The 22,218-nt window shown below is 48.1% G+C and overlaps 1 protein-coding gene across 1 annotated transcript; it reads left to right on the forward strand.

Annotated features, from left to right (window-relative positions):
* Positions 1-463: 463 nt before the first annotated feature.
* LOC107314762 (transmembrane protein 151B-like) lies at positions 464-19,707 on the forward strand. The gene is made up of 2 exons (XM_015864364.2): positions 464-821; positions 16,675-19,707. Exons 1-2 carry the CDS (start codon positions 732-734, stop codon positions 18,103-18,105), a joined length of 1,521 nt encoding a protein of 506 aa, XP_015719850.1. The 5' UTR covers positions 464-731; the 3' UTR covers positions 18,106-19,707.
* The last annotated feature ends 2,511 nt before the right edge of the window (positions 19,708-22,218 follow it).

Here is a 22,218-nt window from a genome sequence, read left to right on the forward strand (position 1 = left end):
CGATCTGTACTGGATGGATGAACCCGCAAGGAAGGCTGAGGGAGAGGGGAGGGAGGAAGGGACAGGAGAAGCGGGGTTCCTCCATTTCTTCTGCCGCAGGGATCGCAGCAGAAATCCCCCGAGGGTACACGTGTATGTGAGGGCCGGGACAGCCCCAGGGCTCGCACCCACTGCGGGTGTCTGCGGCCGGGAGAGGAGAGGGGCTTCCCGGGAAGTTTGGCCGTCCGGCCGCTCCGTGCAGAAGCGCTGCCCCAGGGGCAGTTTCTCTTCTCTTCCACCTCGTCCTGCCGCCTCGTCCAGCCGCTCGGTGCCGCCGCCAGCCCGGGAGAGGTGCGGGCTTCGGGAAAAGCCGGGAGAAGCGGCCGGGGGCTGCGGGCGAGCGGCGGGGGCGTGAAGCCGCACCGAGCATCCCAGGGGCGGGGGCGGCTCGCTCCAGGAGGGGGGCGGGAGGGAGCCCCCGGTGCGGGAAGGACTCACCCCGCGGCTCTCAGCCTCCCGCAGAGGCTCTCCGGGAGCCGCCGGGCGCTCGCTGCCCACCTGGGGGGGCCGTGAGCGGCTGGGGCACCCCCCCTCCGCCTCGCCTTTCTCTCCTCCCCTCCGCCGCCTCCCTCCCTCTCTCCCTGCCCGCCTGCCTGGGATGGTGGAAGGAGCCGGGCAGACCCGGCGGGGCGGCCCTGGGCGCGGGGGGCGGCTCGGGGGCCCGCAGCCCCCGCCGCCGGTGATGGCCAAGGATGTCCTCGGAGGGGGAAGCCGAGGCGGCTGCTGAGAGCGGGCCGGGCAGCAGCCCCGCGCCGGGGCCGGCCGCCGCCGAGCGGGAGGAGGTGAGCGGCGGCGGGGGCAGCCGCCCCCTGCCCGGAGGGGCTCGGGAGGCAAAAGAGGAGATGGGCGTGGGGAAGGGGCCGGCGAGCCCCGCGCCGAGCAGCGGGAGCGGGAGGCTGAGGAGGGGATCCGCAGAGCGGGGGAAGCCGGCGAGGCAGCCGCAGCCCCCGCAGCCCGGCCGGGACCTGCAGCCGCGCCGCGGGGGCGGCCGCCAGCAGCCGCCGGGAGGGAGCCGAGAGCGGGGCAGTGCGGAGCGGAGCGGGGCTCTGCGCGGTGCGGAGCGGACCCGCCGCGCCCTGCAGTGCCGGGGTTGCCGGCGGGAGCGGGCGGGGTCCCCGCAGCCGGGCGGCCTCTGGCTGCCAGGTGTTGGGGGCACCGGACTGGGGGTGACCGGCTTTCCCCGGCCGGGCCCGGCCCCGCGGGGAGCCCCGCTGCGGTCCTCCCCCGGTGCGCTTGCCGCCCCGCTGGGCATCTCCGTGCCGGGAGGATGCGGCATGGGGCAACGGGGTCTATCGGGTGGAAGTTTGTCTCTAAGAATGCCTTGGGCTTTGTGCTAGGGTGCCTACCGTTTAACGAAGGTTTCTGAGATGGTTAAGGGAACTGCGGCTCTCAGGCGCTGGCGTAAGTTGCAGGATAGGCAGGATGAGTGCACAAATGGGTTTGTAGCCTGGATCTGGGTGGCGTTCAGGTGTTTGGGCCAAAGAACTGAGGTCATCCCTCTCATTTTCCCATGGGGTCTAGGCTCTCCCAATGCCTAATATGCAGTAGAAAACACTGTCGCACATGAGGCTAAATGTATTTCTTTGCATCATCTGTGAAGCCCTTACTGCGGCCTTGAAGATCATAGGCAGGGGATGACGGATGTGTCTGAGCATTGACACAACAAATACTGAGCCACAAGGCACCAGCCAGACAGCTGCAGGGCTGTGCGACAGCCAATGACAATATGCTCACAGCCCTGTATATTCAGGACAGCCAGCTATCTTGTGTTCACAATGCCTGAGATTTCCCTCTGCACCTGATGCAGTCTTTGCTCCCAGCTGTTCTGACAGGTTTGCCCTTAAGACTTCATAATCCGTGCACAAATCATGGAAGTGGCTGAACTTTCTTCATTATGTAGAGATAACAAATGTAGATGCTTCCAAGGATGCGGTGAACAGCCTTCAAGCAGTCACAGAAGTGAAAACAAACCTTGAACATTTCTTTGGGCAATTGGTCTGCTTAAAGCTTTTGCTAATGGGTCCCATGGCTTGTCAACAGTCTCATGGTCCTGTGGCTGAAATACAGTAGGCTCGGCAAAGCCTGTGTGAAACTGCAGGATGCTTAGGTTAAAGCCAGACAACAGCTTTTAAAGTACCTAGAAGAGAAAATTGACTTTTCAGCTTAGACTGAAAAAAACTGTCTTGTGTGGGTGAAAACGAGGGTTTTCACCTGTCCAATTGCTTTATAAACACCTGCGACACAGCTCATTGCTAAGAGCTGTGGCTCGGTCCATGATATAGCTGCTGTTCTGACAGTAGAGCTCCCCAGTGTAATTACAGCCCCGCAGAAGATCAATAGATGGTTAATGCTGAAAGGGATTTTTTGATTTATTTGGTCTACAACCACGAGCTACAGAAGACTTTTCGATATATTAAGTCCACCATAAAAATATCTAAGTCATTTCTAGACATGAGAGCACTTGATCTTTCTGCTAAGCACATTATATCTCACTTCAGTCATCCTCCTCTCTGTTTTTCTTCAGTTCCAGCACAAACATTTGCACATGAGTCTAATGCCTCTAACAGTGATGTCTTAACCCTGCAGTCCTACTTCATTGGTCTTTTCCTCTTGCTTCTTCCATACCAATGTGAATAGTATTTTATTTTTTTTTTTCTTGGATCTGCAGTTGTACTGAAATGTCCTGTATTAAACGGGCATTTCCTGGGCTTCTCTATGACTCTTGTCATTTATGGATTTCCCTTGGATCAAATACGTAGACTTAAATCTTAAAAATGGCTTTAAATTGCCTTTATTTGGGGATAAATCAATGTGAGATAAAATCCTCAGTGACTAACAGAGAATGTGTCTGAAGTCCAAGCTGTTATTCTTGAAAACAGCAGAAGGGAGGATGCTGGAGGATGCTGCTGTGGAGCAGAAAGCAGAGAGCCTGCTTGGTACCCAGCTGCAGCCTGGTTCCAGTTCTTCCAAGGGCCACTTGGGTTTACAGCTTTTGTTGCTGAAGGTCAGAGCAAGCTCTCAGATTGCCTGCCACTACTCTGCCATTCTGTGCTTTGTTGGGGTTTGTTTTTTTGGTGGTTTGCTGGTGGGTTTTTTGTTTGTTTTTTTTTTAATATTTCTTTTTCTTCCTATTGAGATATCAATTTTTTGAGCCAGATGACCTGAAACAGTCACGGTTTCAGTGGTGGTGTTAGATTTTACCATCCCATTAATTCTTGTGCATTACCTCTCAAAGGGAAGAAATAGAAGGGCCTTATTTTTCCAAACATTCCAGCAGTTGTTGTTGTTAACTGTTTCTCTGATACATTCTCCTTTGCTTCCCTCCCCTCTGCTCTGTACTGCCCTGGTTAAGCTGTGGGCTGACTGTCTTTCTTGTCTTACTTGTTTTTGTGACAGCCTACACCTACACTGAAGACTTGATGGTGACTCTTCTGCATTTTTTGCCAATTATGAAATGGTATTAAAAATGTTTACATTTGGAAAACTTAGCTCCATTCTTTTTTTTAATTTTTATTTTATTTTATTTTTTTTTTTGAAGAAAATAAACCCAGTGAGTGCAAATGTCATTTATTTGCTACCAGAGCCAAGTAATCACTCAAGAAAGCTGAAAGCAGCAGCCACTTGACATTTTGAAATACGTATTTGTCTTGTTTGTATTGGCAGAGTCAAACAGCAGTTGTCCATGACTGGTTTTATCTTGTCTTCCATATTTAAGAACTCTAATTGGGCATGACATAGTGCAATCAGTTGGCCTGTCTAATTTAAAGAGGGCAAACCTCCTGGGTAGATGCTTCTGAAACCACTGGTCATCAACCCACTGATACTCTTGGAAACGCTGCAGAAGAAAGAGACCACTTAAAACTGTCTCAGCTGCCTCTTTCTGCCAATGCTAATTGGGGCAGAAATGTGTTTCAAAAGTGCTGTTTGTGGCCACTCAGCACCAAGGAGTGCAACAGAAAACGCATGTATGGCTCGTTTGCAGGCTACAGCTTTGCAGTCAGGTCAAAAGATAGCTGGGTCCTTTCTGCTTAAGTGTGCCTCTGGATAGCCACCTGCTACTTGGGGGTTAGTCTGTGTTTAGCCCTCCAGCTTTTCATCCCTTTTCTCCATGTGAATATTAAACACACTTATTTTATTAAGGCTTATTTTATGGCACTGAAAACAGCCAAAAATCCCTTCATAACTTAGATCAGCTGGCTTTCAACTGTCCCTATCTCTGAGGACAGTTTCTCGCCTCTCTCACCACCAGATCCTCGTGCTCTGACAAAGCCTTTCCCCCACAGCTCCACAGGAACCTCTTGGCTCCCTACTGTCTGTGTCTGCCTTCTCCTCTTGCAGGGGTTTGCCGTTTTCACTGCAGCTTCTGTGCCCACCATAAATGAAGTCAGATACAGGGGGTGGAGAGGAGGGTGGGTACAGGGCCTGTGATGAAGATTAGTGTTGGTCCCTGACACCTCTGAAGCAGAAGGTTTCGGGGGACCATTGAGTACCAGTTCACAGAGAAAGGCTGTATTCTTTCCAAATCTCTCCCAAGAGCTGCGCTGACCCTGCCTTCTGGCTAAAGGGAGAACATGAAACATGGAACACACACGCACGCACACACATATATATCTGTATATGAAATATGAAGTGCTTTTCCTTCCCCTTAGCTCTTCTGAATCTCTTGTAAGAGAACTGCTTGAGTAATAACCTGAATACTGGCCGCTGGTTGGCTGGGTAGAAGGCTGTGACCATGCAGAGTATATGTGATTGACCTAAATGATGTTATTAAAATGGAGTACAATGTTGCCCCTTTTGAGTGGGAGTCAAACAGGTAAAATCTTTTTCTACCCCTTCTGCCCATTTATTCAACAGGCAGAAACCAAAGAGGTCTCATTTCTTGATGCAGTCTCTCTATTGAAGACAAGGGAATAATTCCAACAATAGTTGCATCAGAGGAACAGCAAAGCTCTTTTTTCATGATCCTGCAGTTCCAGGAAATATTTGCATTGCAGATCCTGTCAAAAGGAAATCCGTGCTGAGACATCACATCTTTTTTTGCTTTTGTTCTTTCCTTTGCCCCACTTTATCTTCTGTTCACGTGCTTGTTCTTGGTGCTCAGAAGTTGTCTCTCTTCTCTGTAACTTTGCATGAAAAGCTGCTGACAGTTTAAAGAAATAGATAGGAACCATGAGACAGACGTGTCTGAGCTCTGAACAGCATCCTGGGCTCCGGCTGTGATGGTTTCTGAGGTCTTTGGCCTCTCTGACAGGGTGCTCCCTTGGAGCTCCATCACTAGAGAGTCATAAGGACAGTTGGCAAGCAGCCGTTAAGTGCATCAATGGGAGAGGGAGAGAACAAGAACAGGTAACCAGGTGGTAGGTCCAAGCCAGGTGTCATTTCTAATGCTGTGCCTTCAGGAGGACAGATGGGCAGCTAATACCAGTAGGAAGCAAGGGGTCTGTACGCTGCTTTGAAACTCCAAATATGTGCCTTGTTCTCTCTTTCTCACTTCAGACACCATAGAAGATAATAGCCATCCAGAAGGGAAGGGTGGGTACCAAGGCTCCCTTTCACTCAAGTGGAAGCCATTGCAGGGATGAGGCAAGAGGAATCTTCATCCTGTGAACACATTGTGGGACTTCTTTTCATCTCTTCTTAAACTATGGACACCTGACCCTGCACTGCTGAGCTGCCAGTGACACTGAATTGTTCCAGTGACACTGTTGTGGCACTAGAGATAAGGCTCTGTTTGATTTTTCACTTATAGCAGGAGTTCTAGTTTTCAGAAAAGCACAGCTAAGTAGTCAATTAATTTTTAAGTTCTAATCATGGAAAATATAGTTCACTGAAGAGTTCACTGAAGAATATAGTCATTCATCTGGCTCCTCTGAGCCTCAGAAATACAAAGTTAAAATTAGCACATCATGAAACATCACTGGGGTCACAGTTCTCATAGCAGGGTGGTTAACTAAAGAAAACCCAAATGTTCATGTCATCTGTGCAGCAGCGTGAGATGAGCTACAATCCCCGCAATGCTGCTGGCAGCAGAACCACCCATGCTGGGTCCTATGTGAGCTGCATCTCACCCCAAGACATCACATTAAGGAAAATAAGTTCCTGCATGGGAGTTTATGCTTTCTGCTCTTCCCCCATGCATCCCAGCCTTGGAAGAGCTACCATATGCCACAGGCAACACCCACAGCAACCTTAACTCTGCCCCAGCAGGAGGGGCATCCTCAGTCCCTGAGATGCTGGGGGAGATGTTGCAGAAGCAGGCAGGACAGATTGTGAGTGGGAAGGCTGGAGAAACCCGTCTGCATGGCGTCAGGCTGGTAGCCTTTCCTCAGCAGAGCTAAGGTTGGGAAGCAGTGTCTAACGTACCTTGCAACCCTTCTCATGGTGCTGTGTCAGTGCCTGGGAGAAGATGGAAGGGATTATGCCTCACAAGGTGACAAAGTTTGCAGCTTCTTTGGCTTTACATTAGGTGCATAATGTACAGGGAGTGCCAGCTGACATATAGCACTCTTTCTGTACAGGCTAATATACTGTGCATCCCAGTTCAGCATCCAGTTAAGTTTTCACATACTTAGATGTCATATGTTGTTGCAGAATGTGCATCTGAGAGAGAGAAGATAAGCATGAGAGAGAAAGGAGTGATACTCATCACAAATCCTCCTTTCTCACTGCTGGGGTGCTACATCATTTTAACAGGAGCACCATTATTAAACAATCTCCCAAACAAAAAACACACATATATATTTATATATATATAATAAACTTTGTGGTTCTGGACCAGGTTTGATTCACACTTTACTCTGAAAGACTTCTCTTGAGTTCACTGGAACTTGGTTCAATTCCAGATCACATTCCTTCTGAGCGCTTACAAGATTTTTCTACCCTCCATTCAGGTTGTTCATTTTGAGTTTTGAACTACTTTTCTCATTTGTAAAGTCTGTCTAAACAGAGGCATTAAACAACTAGGCTGCCAACAGCCAGTGAGGAGCTGACATGATGGTGTACATGGATTCCTGTAAGATCCATCCAGGAGATGTCAGCCACATGGAGCCCTCCCATTTCCACTGTCCATGTTTTAAGGCTGAAGCCCCAGGAGATGGTCTCTTATTTTCCCTTGGCTGGTGGGCCTTTGCCTGCCATCACTTCATCAAGTTCATCAAATGTAAGGAACATTTCCTTCCCCATCCTGAAGCTCTGTGCCCATCTATGAACCTTGCACCAGTAATATTTATCACATGTCTACTGGGAACTGTCGATATCCAAGGGAGATGTGCAGGGAATTTGGCTGTGTGTCGCTACTGTCAAAAGCCAGCAGCACCAACATCAGCAATTTGGGGGGGAAAAGGGATAATTTTGTAGTGTAGTATTTTGTAAGCTTATTAAAAAACTGTCAGTAAAACAGCACTGATTTCTGTTTTGCAAATGGTGACCACTCTGTTGCTAGGATTCCTTTGTGCCAAAAATGTACCTGCGCAGCTTCCCTTGCAACAGCATGTGTGTGCTTCACCAGTGGAGGTGACTGGGCACAAATGCTTCACATCCCTCAAATTCTTCCCCTCAAATTTTAGCAAGCATATTTCCTATTCTGTCATAATATGTGGCATAAATACTGTCTGCCTACAAGCATCTTTCTTTTCTGGGATTTCCTTTATTTCTTCTTGAAGAACTCTTAAGTACTGGAAGCTCCTTCTGTCCTGATCTCCGCTTTCTTCTTCTTCTAATGGTACCTTAAATGCTTGGATTCAGGAGGATGAAAGGAGTGAAGTAACGGGCTGCCTTTGTGCTGTACCTCAAGGGGGTCCTATCAGCTGGCATTCAGGTGGATCAGCAAGACGTGCCATTTCATGGTTTGTCTTGTCTGGCGATAGTCTCTGCTGAGGACAGAATTGAATGCTTCCATTCTGATCACCTTACCAGCTTGATACCTCCCCCTGACAGCTCTGGTGAAGGAAGGATGAGATTAAATCTCTGCAGGGCTTTAAACAACCAGAAACCCAGCGATGCTCACACACCACAGGAGTGCAGCTGCCAGAGCAAATGCCTTCTTATTGGTGATGCTACTGACTTGTGCCCTGCACACCGATTATTCCTTTTAAACCAAGTCATAGAGCATCTCTGCTTGGAAGTGGCATGACAGGCTCTGCCTGCATGAGGTTTTCATTCTGGCAGGAGCTTAATGGCAAAGGAGCAAATGATGTGTTCAAAACATACATGCAGCTACATCTGTACCACATCCTCAAGGACCGAAAGGAAATTCTGTTTGATGCTAAATGTTTTTCTCCATTGCCTTCTTTCCCTTGTATTTCCTGTCCCCTCCATGCTGGCAGCCATGCTGAGAGCACTTTCTATTGGCTCAGCATGATCTGGGGGTAATGGGCTTCTTGCAGTTTAAGATACATGGGAGGAAGGATTTTATTTCAGGCTCCCCGGGAGAGGATTTATGAGATGGTTGTTGTAATATCTCCCGTTTTCCTCACCAGGCCTTATTACTGATGCTCCATGCAGTGCCCATATTGGGTCACATAATGGAGGAGCACTTCAACCCATCATACACTAGCATCTTGGTTAGCACAGCTCTGCAGGCTCCTTCCTCTAATGAACATGTCACGTAGGAGTTCATTTGCCCCTGTGAAGCAGGAAGAACTGTACTCTCACTCTTCTCCTGTGGTTGTCTTCTCTGAAGTCACCCCAGCCTCTTTGGTCCAGCCTTTCACCAGGATCACCTCAGGATTTGTAGGGTGGTATCTGCGTCCACATCTGTTTTGTCTTTTAGGGGAAGGCAGATGGAGATCTCCTTGCCCTCATTGTATCACCCTGTCTTATTGTACAAATGGTGAAGCTGTTCTCAGCACAGCAGAGGCTGGTCCTGGTGTCAGAGATCACCTCAGTTACTGTCAATAGCACAGCTGAGGATTCACCACAGCAAAGTCTTGGTGGGCCTCTCTGTGTTATCTTTTGCCATGTCCTTCAGGAACGTTTTCTACTGCCCTCTCCTGATCAAGATGGAAGAAGTCACGTAGTCAGACAAAAATCTGTTTTCATCCAGGCAGGTCACCACACCAATGTGTGATTTGTAGTTATTGATTGTTCTTCACCTTTCATTTATCACACTGGGATGTGTTCATCAGAAAGCATAAATCCACAAAGGCAAATTAAATTGTGGCTGGCATTAATTCTCCCCATATCTTTAGTTCTTTCTTCTTTGCTTCTATTTCTCTTCTTCTAGCCCTGTGCCAGTGTTTCTGTCATGTTTTTTCCCATGAACAGGAAGACTGCTTGCAAAATAAAACAGGAAAGAAAAAAAGAAAGACAAGACTGACTCGTTGCTCACTTAAGCAATCCCAAGCTGTGAGGTCACTTTGCTGTTGAAGACAGTGATAAGGTCACCGTGCAGTGCTGCAGCCAGCTCTGGGAGGAGAGCAGAAGCACACAGTGATGCCAGGCTTTGCCGCACATCTCTGCTTGCTGAGGCATGATCACGGTATCACCACTGCAGTACAGCGTCACCACTACGGGACTTTCTGCCCCCTCTTTGCACAGCTTTATTCCAACGTAGAGCAGACAGGGCTCTAGATCTGAATTTTTTAGAGAAGTTCCCAGCAGAAAGGGAGTATCTGGTCCAAAGGAGCTGCTTTCAGACTGTAGATGGGCTGAGAGGACTGCTGGCAATGTGGGTCGCTCGATGCTGACAGGGTCACTCCTTCCCTATATCAATCCTTGCTCAGTTCTTTTCCTGGGCTGGCAGGTCCCCATCCTCGCCTGCTGCCTCCCTTTCACTGCCTGGGTGATATCTGCATTGGTGACATCTGCATTCACAGTATCTCTAGGCTATTCTCTCCTCCCTTCCACCTATTCACACCCCACCCCCTCCTGCATTTCCCTCATTTCTCTATTTCCATTCGTGCCACGTTCTCGCTACCCTCTGTTTTCTCTTATTCTTTCATTTTAGACATGATAGCATTTTGCTTCAGCAAAATTGAAGCTCTTGAGGTCAGCCACCAAGGGCAAACATGTTCACACATGGGGTTTCAAAGGACAGGAAATGCTTCTGGCATGATTTCCCTGAAGGAGAATTTGAATGCTTTTGAAATCAGGGAACTCAGATATCTGACTGCAAACCAGACACAGGCAGTCAAACTTGGACCCCAAACTGTCCACAAAACAAGCATTAGAATAAATTCATGCTGTTCCAGCATATTTTCTGCTTATCCAGCTCTTGCCGGGCTTTTCAAGGAGACTGAAGCACTTAATCTGACAGAAGAGGAAAAAGCCATTTTATCATTAGAAGCTACAGAGAAATAGTAGACATCTGGCAAAGTTACATATACGTTTTTAAAAGACTAACTGCAAAACAGTTTGAACAGCTTCCTTTGAACTTCACAGGCTATTTCTCCTCTTCTATAAGGGTCAGTTTGGCAGCCTTTGGTTCAAATTAATTACAGCAGTCCTGATTAGAAGACTACAAAGCCAGAGGTTTGTAATTGTCACCACAACCATTTGTGTGCTGTGTAAAACATAACATTTGTGTGTGCTAAAGAAAAGAATTAACACTTTGAGCCCACACTGCCATGCACCCACTTTCGAAGTAAAATACAACCACTGATTAATAGCGTATGACAACAAGAAGCTAGGTAATGATGTGCTCTACTGAAGCTTTGGCAGGGTCTGACTGAGCATTGCGTCAAGAGCTGCGCATGGAATTGCTCCTGGCAGTAGCACTGGAAGTGTGAGGAGCAACTCAGTGCACACACAACATCCACAGCCTTGTGCTGATGTCTGATGTTTGGCTTTATGAAGACAATTGCCTTCTATAAGTTAATGGGATATTAGTTATTAGAGTGGCAGAGTTATAGAGGAATAATTGCTAGATTCGACACTATCCACTGTATTTAAGCATAAAATCACTGCTGGTAACATTTACAGTTGGCACAAAGATTACGAGGCTGGTCTGTAACAGTGAGCACAGTCCTATAGAGAGATCTGCTTCATTTAATAATTGCTCTATTCAAGCCAAAGCCAAATCTGAAGTTACACATTTCAAGGTGAAGAGTACATCCAATCCTTTATCTGTCCTTGGAATAGTGACTCAGAAAATACCTAAGAGCAAAGTGGTGAGTGCTTGAATATACACTCCCAAGCCAAAATCTCCTAATACAACTCCTGGTGATTTTTAAAAAGGTAAAATGTGTGGAAATGGGAGGTGATTTTATGGTTAAATATAACCCTAGTGAAATAAGTGCTGAAATCCTGCATCCACTTGCAGGATACGCATTAAGAATGATCTAAAGCTGATAGAGAAAAAGGAGATCTTCCAAGAGAGCTGGGGAAAAAAAAAAAAAGAAATAAAAAGGGAAAAAAAAGCTGTGCAGTGAAGGACTTTGAGACCTTGACCCACTTAATTTGGAAAAAGAAAGGCAAGAGGTGTCATAATTAGAATGGAGAGGCACCTTCAGGGAGAGAAGGCAGCAGTATGAAAAGAGCCCTTCATTACATTCAGAATGGGAATCCCCACTGCCATCAATGGGGGCTAAAGTGAGAGAAAATTACAATGGCAGTGAAATTCAATCATCAGAACAAATTGCAGAAGGGGTTCTAAGTTCTTAATTTACTTTCATCTGTAACGTTAAGCAGGAAGTCTTTATGCAAGATGAGCTTTTACCAAGTACCAGTCACTGGGCTGTATGTAGGACTGTGGCATTGCCTGTGAGGTATACAAGTGAGAGAGAGAAGGTGTAGTGTTGCATGGACTTACGATGTAAATGCAGTTTAGCTCATAACACAAGTTGATAGGAGAAATTCCTATTACTACCTGAGAATACCGAAGAACTATTGTATCATAACTATCCCTGACATCACGTAGGGGCAGCCATATGGTCAGCTGGTGAATCCAGCTATCAGAGATGCTGATGTCCAAAGGTCAGCAAAGCAGCGAGCCCCCACTGGCAAAAGCGAGGCACTAGATGTTCAAGGTCGGCACCCAAATACCTGAGCTGATGGAAGCTGTCTGGGCTTCTAGCATCCCTTCATTCCCTTCTAACCAGCGGATGCTCACAAGGGGGAGCAAGGATGCCTGCCACAACCCATGCCCCAGGACTCATTAGTTCTTATGAACCCACTGAGAGGAAGAAAACCAGGGACATAAGTCATCCAGAAACATGTTCTTACAGTTCCAATGTGCCATCTATGGAGATGCTGTGCCATGGTGAGGCAGTTTTTAATGTCTTGCCTTCTTGGCCAGAGTCAGTGCAGCTGCTTGTAAGCTCACTTCGGATGGTTGTCAGTCTAGCTGAGTGTATTTTCATGTTGGTGTCTCACAAGGGATGAAACCCTGCCCACCCACCCCTCTAGCACCCGGCATGATCTGCTCCAGCTTCTAAGTGCAAAGCCACACATTTCTTCAGCTTTCTCCCCACCTCTTTATACTAGGCAAGATTAACAGCCCAAATCTACACACTATTACAATGCAAAGTACTGTTTAATGATTTTAATGACTGCTGCTGTAGCCAGAAGCCGACCTGGCTGCTGCAGAGCTGGGACAAGTGTGTGTTTGGTGTGCTGGCTCCACACAGGTCCCTTCATACTGGTGTTTGATCTTGGGTATCTGCCATCTGAGGGTGGCTTTGAAGGCAGTTGCCCTTTCAGCCACTGCCAGTGTGCTTTCTCATTTGCAAACTAAGTTCTGCACAAAGGTTCCTTGAAGGAGAAATAACCAAAATGTTGTCAGCCTGGAAACTCCTGTCTGCTGCAGGTGTCAGTTGAATTTCCAGTTCTCTGTGAGCAGCTGAGGCTTTCAAGACTATTTTCCAGCAACTAGAGCAACTAATTAAATAGCATCTATCATTTAGCGTCTTGGAAGATTTCATACCACCAGACGACAAAGAGAGCTTGGGAAAACACGGAGCTCCCTCTCCATTTTGAGTGAGGCACAGACCCAATGCTCTGCCTGAGATTTTTTTGGAAAGGACAGGTCAAAAAGCCCCGATAAAAAGGCAGAGTGGGACCAAGGGCAGCTCAGGGGAGGGCTGCCCCAACTTCTCATTTCTTGGGCTCAAATCTGTGAGTTCTAGTTTGCAAATGAGGTGACTGAGTTTTTGCCTACTATGGGACAGTCACTGCTTGCCTCTGGCTGTAGAGCTTGCTGTCCTCAATTTCTTCAGTTACATTTCTCTTCTAATATATGCCAGGGAGTTAGGGTTTTGCCCCACATCAAAATGACACAGAAGCCGCAGCATTCCACAGAGAACACAGCTCTCATTCACTGACTGGCCCAAGTTATCATGGAAATTATTAGTTTCCTTAAGCATTTATTGTAGTTGTCCCAAAATACAGGCTTACCCTGTTCTGATTTGAAACACTGCGCTTGGAAAGGAGAAAATTCCACTTAGTACCACAAACACCGTGTTTGCAAGAAGTTGGTATGTTAATTAATAAAGGCTGGGAGCCACTGGTTTAACATACTAATGAATTTGTTATGCAGAGATAGTTGGAAAGATACATTTCCTTATTAGACTTTTGAATGTCTGATGCTTTAATTGTAATTATTTGTTGCATTTCCTGTCTTTCTTATGAAAACACTATTAGTATTTCTAGTACTGTAGTAGGGTTAGATAATTGTTTCAGCAAAGAGAAGGAGAAATAAAAAGATATAAGCCAGAGGAACATAGTCATTTGAAATAAGAGGGACAGCCAGTGGGCAGACTGTATAGGAGATATCCTTTTGTAACTGAGGACCTGCAGAAAATGAGATCTACTTAGCAGCCTTTTTTTCCAGAGGGTTCTGAACATGAAGGTCGTTCTGAACTGGACTAATAGATGTATGTGAATCTAAGAGGTCTGGCAGTGGGCACTATGGCCACATGTCCTCACTAACCCCAGGAGAGTAGTTGCATTTCTTACAAGATACAGTGAAAACAGTGAAGGTAACTCAGGAAGACCCAGCCCTCTCAGCAAAGGGGCTGGTGGCCATTTTTGAGGTGTCTTCACAGAGATGTGGACCAGCAAGCCTTGGAGCTGCTGCCAGCCCAGCTCTGATCAAGACTGGTAAGACCAGAGCCACCCTATTCCCCAAAGTGGGGGTGGCATTTCATGGAGCTAAGTGCATAAAGAAACATCTGCCAGCTCTCAGACTCCATTATGGCCACTGATAACCCTAACCAGCAGGGCTGGTTGAATCAGTCCTTGGGTAGGAGCCAAGCTGTGGGTTGCAAGTTGGACCACAGAGCTTCAGAGATCAGAGAAGTTATTAGTCAAAGGGAAGCAAGATAAAGGAAAAGAGAAGATTGCAGTGCCTTTGGCAAATAGTGCCTTACCTAAAACAGGACAGCCTTCACATGGCTGCATGCAGGGCCAGGCTGACAGTCTGTCAGTAAGTCATAAATATTGGGGTTCCTGATATATTTAAGCACACACCTTACATTACGACTGTCTTCTAGACATCCTTCTATTTGTGCATAGGGAGAAACCTGCATTGGTCAGGAATGGCATTGGGACAGAGCAGTGGGCATTTGACAAGAGTTTCCAGAGATGAAACTCTTTGTGACTGGATGTAGACTCGAATTCACTCTGCAAAACTCCCATAAGTAGTGACTGCCTAAAGCCACTTCCTCACTTTCCTTGAGGCTTCCTGCAAAAAAAGTTAGGGAAAACAGCCTTATTCCTTCTTATACTGAAGTCTTTTGTCTTCCCTGCTTGCAGAAAAGGTATGCATATGACCTGTTTTGTTCCTCTGCACCCATTTTGTTAGTAAGCAGAAATATAAGAAATAAAGTCAAAAATAATTATTCTTCATTCGAACACATAAATATACACAAAAGTCTTGGGATAAGAATAGAAATCTTTATAGGCTCCTTCTAGATGCATCAGGAAGCATCAGGAGCCAAATTCTGTTCTTCTTTGCTGCAGATGAATGCTCCCTAAAATAAATAAAATTGCTCTGCACTTACACAATGTCAGATTAGAGGCTAAGAAATCAGAACCTAACCCTGTGAAGTCTAGTTTGGCAGTGCTCACAGCGAGCCATAAAAACCTCTATAGTTACTCAGAAGTGGCTCTCTGTTCCAGAAAAAGAAAAAAAAAAAAAAAAAAAAAAAGAAGAAGAAGAAGCAGTATTAAATCTGATCTGATAGCCCTGCAAGGTTAGGTGCCAATGCCTCCATCTCATTGAGAAAACAGTAAATTCTTTCTAGTGGTGCTGTGCTATTATTTCCTGAGTCATAAGATGCTGGTCCTTAAACTCCTGGCTGATTCAAGCTTACTTACAGAATCTTAACTGCTCTGGGTTTGGGAGAAGCTTTACTAGGGGAGAGCTTTATCCCAAGAGAAAAAGAGAAGACATTTCCCAGCCTAGCATCTGCTGGCTTCTATGAAGTAGTTTGATGCATGGACGTGGTCCCTTGGGAGGAGGAGTAGTTGCGTGCTTCTATTTTTGCATGAAATCAGGCTCAGCAGAGGGCATGATGATGCACAGATAGCAGCATGTCTTGCTGGCTTTTTCTCAGATTTAAGAAGAGGTAGAGGATGGCGGTGATGTGAGGGATGCATTCAGCCCTCCCCATTACCCTCTGGGTGAGCAGGGGGTCTCGTGTCACATGCTTTCTACAGACCAGCTGCTGCCAGCCAAGGGTATAACCCATGCTGCTACTGCTCTTTGCAGAGGAACAACTCTGCTACCACTAGCTGCTTGGCTGGATTTCATGCCTTTTATTATAGCCCAACATAGCATGACAATGCAGCTGATTCACTGCAGCATCGCAGGAGTAAGGACCTCAACCACTTCATCTTGGTGAGCATAGCAGGAATTCAAGAATGCAAACTGCCTCTCCACTCTCAGCCTGACTTTTGTGACTTCAAAGAGAAGGATATGCTGTATTTTAAGCATTCATTCACACAGACCCTTAGCTCCAGAGCTTGAACCTTTCAGGTATTTTAGGTAGGAGCTTGTCTCCTAACCAGCCTGAAGCTATGTGCATCATGCTGTAATCCTGACAATTTTTTCAAATAAATGTGCTTGAATCTGGTAATTTTCCTGATGGCTCGCCTCCAAGAGAATGGTGTCAATCACCCAGTAGGTTTCAGGGCTGGGGCTGAGTCAGCTCTGACTCAGCCAGCAGCTTCAGCTCTGCCAGGCACTGGAGCCCTGTGTTGCTGCAACCCATAGGGCCGTGGCCCCACAAAGGACACTGTTCCCCGGTTCCACAGCAGCATGGTGTGAGGACCTCCCAGAGCACAGGGGGAAGCTCACAGCCCTGCTCCAAAACCTTCTTGGCCCTGTAGTAAGGTGTGCAGATGGGGATGGGAGCTGGATCCTTGCAGGGTACAGAATCCGAGGACCCATCTCACCTTCATCCAGATGCCCATCTGACCTGGATGTGGGTGCTGCCATATGAAGGACTTCCCTCCTGGGAGCTGGAGGAAGCAAGGAAGTGGTTTTGTCCAAAGACCTCTGTCTCTGTCACAATGTTTCTGGCAAAACAGTTAATATTCCCATTTCTATGAAGTAGGGTGGTGTCCCCATCTTCAGGCAGTCGAGCAAATCCAGTCTGGAGAGCAAAAGGCACCATGTGTACTATGTAAAGCAGTGTGACTGACAGGTTCCTCTCTTTGTCTTTCTCCCTTTCTCCCTGGTGGTGTGATTTGAAGCAACGCCCCGTGAAGCAATCCCTGAGTGCCTGCATGTGCAGAGAGTCACACTGGAAATGCCTCCTCCTCTCCATCCTCATGTATGGTTGCCTGGGAGCAGTGGCCTGGTGTCAGCTGGCTCGAGTCACCAAGCTCAGCTTCGACAGCTCCTTCAAGGGCAAGTCCATGATCTACCATGACAGTCCCTGCTCAGATGGCTATGTCTACATCCCACTGGCCTTCCTATCCATGCTGTATGTGGTGTACCTGGTGGAGTGCTGGCACTGCCATGTCAAGAGAGAGCTGCAGTACAAGGCTGATGTGGACAGTGTCTACGAATGTATCAACCGCATGCAGCAAGCCACTCCGTGCATCTGGTGGAAGGCCATCAGCTACCACTTTGTCCGGAGGACCCGGCAGGTGACCCGCTATCGTAATGGGGATGCCTACACCACCACCCAAGTCTACCATGAGAGGGTCAACACTCACGTGGCCGAAGCTGAGTTTGACTACTCTCACTGTGGATACAAGGACATCTCCAAAGAGCTCCTGGGCCTGGAGAGCTACACAGCCACAAAGCTGAGGTTCACCAAATGCTTCAGCTTTGCCAACATTGAGTCTGAGAACTCTTATCTGACACAAAGGGCTCACTTCTTCACAGAAATAGAGGGGCTGGATGACTACATGGAGGTAAGGGAAGGCATGCAGCTAAAAAATGTGGACTTTAAAGAGCTCATGATGGCCTATGGGGACCCAGATCACCTCCCATGGTATGTGTCCCACTATGCTTTCTGGGTGGCAGCTATCCTGATGATCTCATGGCCTCTCAGGGTACTCATAGAGTATCGGACTGCATACGTCCACTACCACGTGGAAAAGCTTCTGGGCCTGGAATACACAGCACCCACCACGACGGAGGAGCCCCTCTACCGTTACCGCATGCCCCGGGATGCCACGCAGGACAGCACAGAGCTAGAGTGGCACATCTGCACCAACCGACAGCTGATCCCCAGCTACTCGGAGGCCATGCTAATGGACCTGGCTGACTCCCCAGCGTACAACAGCTACACGGTGTGTCGGTACAGTGAGGTGGCCCACGGCTGCGAGCATTGCAACCACGCCTCCAGCACCTCCTCCATCTTCTCACGCCATGCTTTCCACAGCTGCAGCGGCAACTCCCGCCTGTCCCTCAACACCAGCCGTTTCTCCCTCTGCCGCATCCATGGCTCCCACAGGACAGGCCTCTGGCGGAGCCGCAGCAGCAGCATTGCTGATCGGGGCTGCCATGATGAGCAATGCTGCTCCTACTCCAGCCAGCTGGCTGTCAACGAGAACCCCCCTACCTACCATGATGCCCGCTTCTTCCCTGTCTTGATCGTGCATAGGCCAGAAGGACACGATGCACAGCCTTTCTATGTCCGACGTTCCTCCTGTTTAGAAACATCTCTGTGATGGGCTTCCATGGTTTCTCAGCTCCTCAGCTCTGGAACAACTTCACTGCTGTGCTTGCAGAGGTACCACCGGCCTGTAAGTGTCAGTCAGCAGGACAAGCTTCAGATTTCAGTTCTTCTTCCTGACACTGCACAAGGATATGGTCACCCTGACAAGTGGCCCATCTCATTTCCAAAGCTTCTCTTCCTCCTCCTATTCATCTCCATGTTTATTTTTCCCTTTCCTTTCACTTTTACTCCTCACCATTTCTTTGTTTTTTGAGTCTCTGCCTCTCTTCCCATCCTGCTCTTTCTTTTATGTTTCAGTCAGTATTTGATATTTGACAGCTGTTTCCATGGGAGGATTTTTAAAACCCTGTGTTTTGCAATGCATTTGCCCTGCACGGTAGGAAACTCAAGAGACAGTGAAGCCAAGAGAGATGCTGAAAGGCCTGCAGCCAGTCAGTGTCAAGTCAGAAAGAGAATTCAGATCTGCAGGCTCTGAGTCACCTGCTGCAAACCCCAAACAAAGCTCTAAAAGAAATTATTTCTGCCAGTCTTTTTGCCCCTTCTTTCATTCATTGTCTCCTTTTTTTCATGCTTCCTTCTCTCTCCCTATTCTAATCTTCCTTTTTTTGTTTTTCTCACCCCTGCTTCCCAATTGCTCATTGCACCTTTCTGGGGTTTTGTCAGCAAGGATGTCTTTCAGCCTGTAACTGGCTTCTGTTGCCCCAAAATAAGGTATTTGCAGCACAAATTTCAACATCCACTGACACAGCCAGAGGAAATGCCCCTGAAAAGTGCTGAGGACATTCACCACAGAGTAGTGAGATAAACAAACAAAGCAAAAAGCATGCCTTTTGCTAACCATGCCCTGCCTGGTCTGCAGCGGATGCTGCTGCATGTCCAGATGTAGTTAACCTCCTTCAGCTCCACCAGTGTTAGCAATCGTCAAGAGCCGTAATGTAGATCAATGCCCTGTTAATGCCACTGTTTTTAAGACTGTAGATCTGGTTTGTGGTTATTTCATTCCTACCACTTGCTCGGAGATGCAGGGACTGGCAAGGAGGAGAGAGGTCAGGGAGGGAAAGGTGTTAATCCGCTACAGCCCACCCACCAATGGTCCAAAGGCTCTCCCTGCAAGGCTCCCTGCGAGCGGGTGCAGAGCCTTCAGTAAGGTGTGAGAGCAGCCTGGCATTGTCACCCACAAGAGGTGGCTGGTGCTTCCATGAGCCAGGGACCAGCCTGGGGCTTCTGGCCATACTCAAGATCCCCAGGGCCTCAACAGGTGCCAAACCTGCCATGTGCTGAGCAAGCTCTGCAACATTTCATCAGGTGGGTAGCTGAGGTGGGCACCAACTTGCAGGAGAGCGCAATACAATCTCAATACAGTAACTACCAAAACCAAGTGTTGTGCCTCCCTATGGCAGGTAGGTCAGAAGCTGAGCCCTCAGAGGGGCTAGCAACAAATGCTTCCTCCCGAGTCAGTTCTGTGTGTATCTATGTGTAATATGAGATTTGTAAAGTCTTATTAGTATGTGTAGATTATATGTAACTCTGCATATGGTGATTTCTTATGGCATTGACTGTTGCACTATGTTAAATACATTTTGTTTTGGTTTGATGTCTGTTTTGATGCACTGTTTATTTCAACTCTGGAAGCAGAGACATTGCTTTCACATGGGCAGTACCTGGCTAACACACTGCGGAGGATGGAACCATCAGGAGGGTTGTTTCAATTTGTACGAGCCAATCTTTTTTAAAGTAAACACTGTATGCATGATTTATGTGACATTTTCATTCTGACAGCTTGGCATTTATTGTGAAAGATATGTAACACATAGGATGTGTTAGTTTGTCACCTCTAAAAAAGAATAACCATTCCAGACATGAGGAAGAACCAGGTTTGGGCTCAGGGTAAGGATTATTGTTGGACTGGGGCCAAAATCCTGAAGTAGATAAAAGTCAAAACAAAATCAAAACTTAGACCCATCCCACAATGACCCGGTCCTGGTTATTTTCCATATTATGCCACTCCTGGCAGAGCTGAGAGCTTGGGATAAGGATAGGGTCAGACCTGACCTCTGGGCTCAGATTCGTCTCTGGTTTACTGGAGTAAAGGCAAACCTTGCATAGGTTTCTTTCCTCTTGTCTTTGCTCACACAGAAAGTTTAAACCAACACATATGGAAGATCTGAGAGGAGGAGGCTGAAGCCTCAAGAAATAGAGAGGCTGGAATACTTCAACACTGCTTCTGACTGAAGGAGGTGTTAGGGAGGAAGATGAAAAAGAAAGGAAGAGCTGGTGGAATAACATAAGTTAGAAGGGAACAAATTTCGGATGCAGCTCAGATAAACGAGCAGCAGAAATCAGTTACAGCAGACTGAGGCACAGAGGCAGGTTGTGCAGCTGCTGCATCTACCTGCAACTTTAAACGCCATTCCCATGCCTTGCTGTGGCCTGCTTGGTCCGATGTGTATTTCAGGACTGAGTGTTATATTTGGGTCCTCAGAAGTGGCCACGTCAAACAGTGTCATTATCCGACATGAACAAGCTCTAGCAATCCCATTATTATGATGGGCTGGACAGAGAAAGGAGACGGTTTATGCCAAGTTTAACCTTTGCAATGTGCTCAAAAGCTGCTGCAATATCCAGCAGCTCTTGGGCTGTGCCCTTGTGAGAGGCTGAGAAGCCCAGAGAGTTTTTACTTCCTTGCTGCTCATGACCTAGCCCAGCTTTGGGACACTTATTTGAGAACTGTTCCCTAAGGTGTAAACAGACCCATGTAGAGCTCCCTCCTGTTACACACCATAGCTGCTGATGGGGGTAACCGGAAAGCTGGGAGCAGCTTCAGCAAAGGGCCTGTGCACAGAGCACCTGAGCAGCCACCCCAGGGCTCCTGCGCACAGAGCATGGCTGCTCCTGATGCCCTCAGGAATCACATTGTTGTCACACACTGCTGCAGCACCAGATGTGGTAGATCTGTTGTCACAGCAGAAGTAAGGAGGAGGGCACTGAGGCTGCCTGTGTGCCTCAGTGCTGTGTCCTTTGCCTTAGTGCAGCACCACTGTCACCGGTGTCACGACCTGCAGAACAAAGCCACACAGATTAATGCAGCAACACCAATGGCCAGGAGAGAGCATTTGTCTTCAGTTCCTAAAAGCATTTGGAATCACCAGCTCCTTTGATTCTGCACAGCAATACTGCACTTGTCTGTAAGTTTTCCCACAGCAGTTTGCACTCCAACTGGCAACGTGTGCCGGATCTTGGTCCAATTTCCATGCAGCTCTTCCTGTTGAAATAAAGCCCTTCTCAGACACTCTGAAGCCAGATCCCCTGCTACTGACAATTCCTATTGTTCCTCTGCTTCCAGCAAAGTCTGGCCACCCCGTACCAGCCCAGGGCCTGGCCCGTGTCACACAGCAAGTCCTTCCCACTGTCACCTTACTAGGCTCTCTGCCTCTTCCCCACCAGCCCCAGCAGGGCTACGCTCCACATTGCAGGGCACAGAGTTGCAGGGCCACTATGTAAGTGCTGTAGTCGGTACTGCAGAGCTGAATGCTGCACTGTGATGACTGTACTTCTTACGACATCTTTCAACTGAGATTCTCACCATAATCCCTATGAAAAGACAGTGCTAGATTTTGTTTTGTCACTGACTTTCCCCTCACTTTGCTGGTCACTTTGTTAGAGTGGAGATCTCCTCAGCCCTCCCCTTGCCCTCGCACCAGCAGAAAGGAGTCTGGGGCTGCACAACCCTGCAGGAAGGGCGGACAGAGCAGGGCTGGGATGGCACAGCCGTGCCCTGAGGTCTGCGGACCCCACCAGAGCCTTGGCTGAGGGGGGCCGATCCTCCATGCCCTCTGCCCGTCGAGGGGGGTTCCCAAGACACGCTGCCCTCTGCTCCCACACGGAGGCCCGGAGGGAAGCGGCGTCCTCTAACCGATGCCCCGTTTGTGCGAGCCCTTCGGTGCTGCTGCGGACACGGCAGCCTCCCCAACCCCCAGCAGCTCCGCCCGCCTCGGGCCGGTCTCGGAGAGGCCGGTGTCGGCGGCGGGGCGGTGATTTTCCGCTCCGGGGGCCGTTCATGCATATTCATGCCGTGATGTCAGAGGGGGAGCACAGTGCGCGGTGA

The sequence above is a fragment of the Coturnix japonica genome, chromosome 5, assembly GCF_001577835.2.
Source record: "Coturnix japonica isolate 7356 chromosome 5, Coturnix japonica 2.1, whole genome shotgun sequence".
In the NCBI taxonomy this organism is placed as follows: Eukaryota; Metazoa; Chordata; class Aves; order Galliformes; family Phasianidae; genus Coturnix; species Coturnix japonica.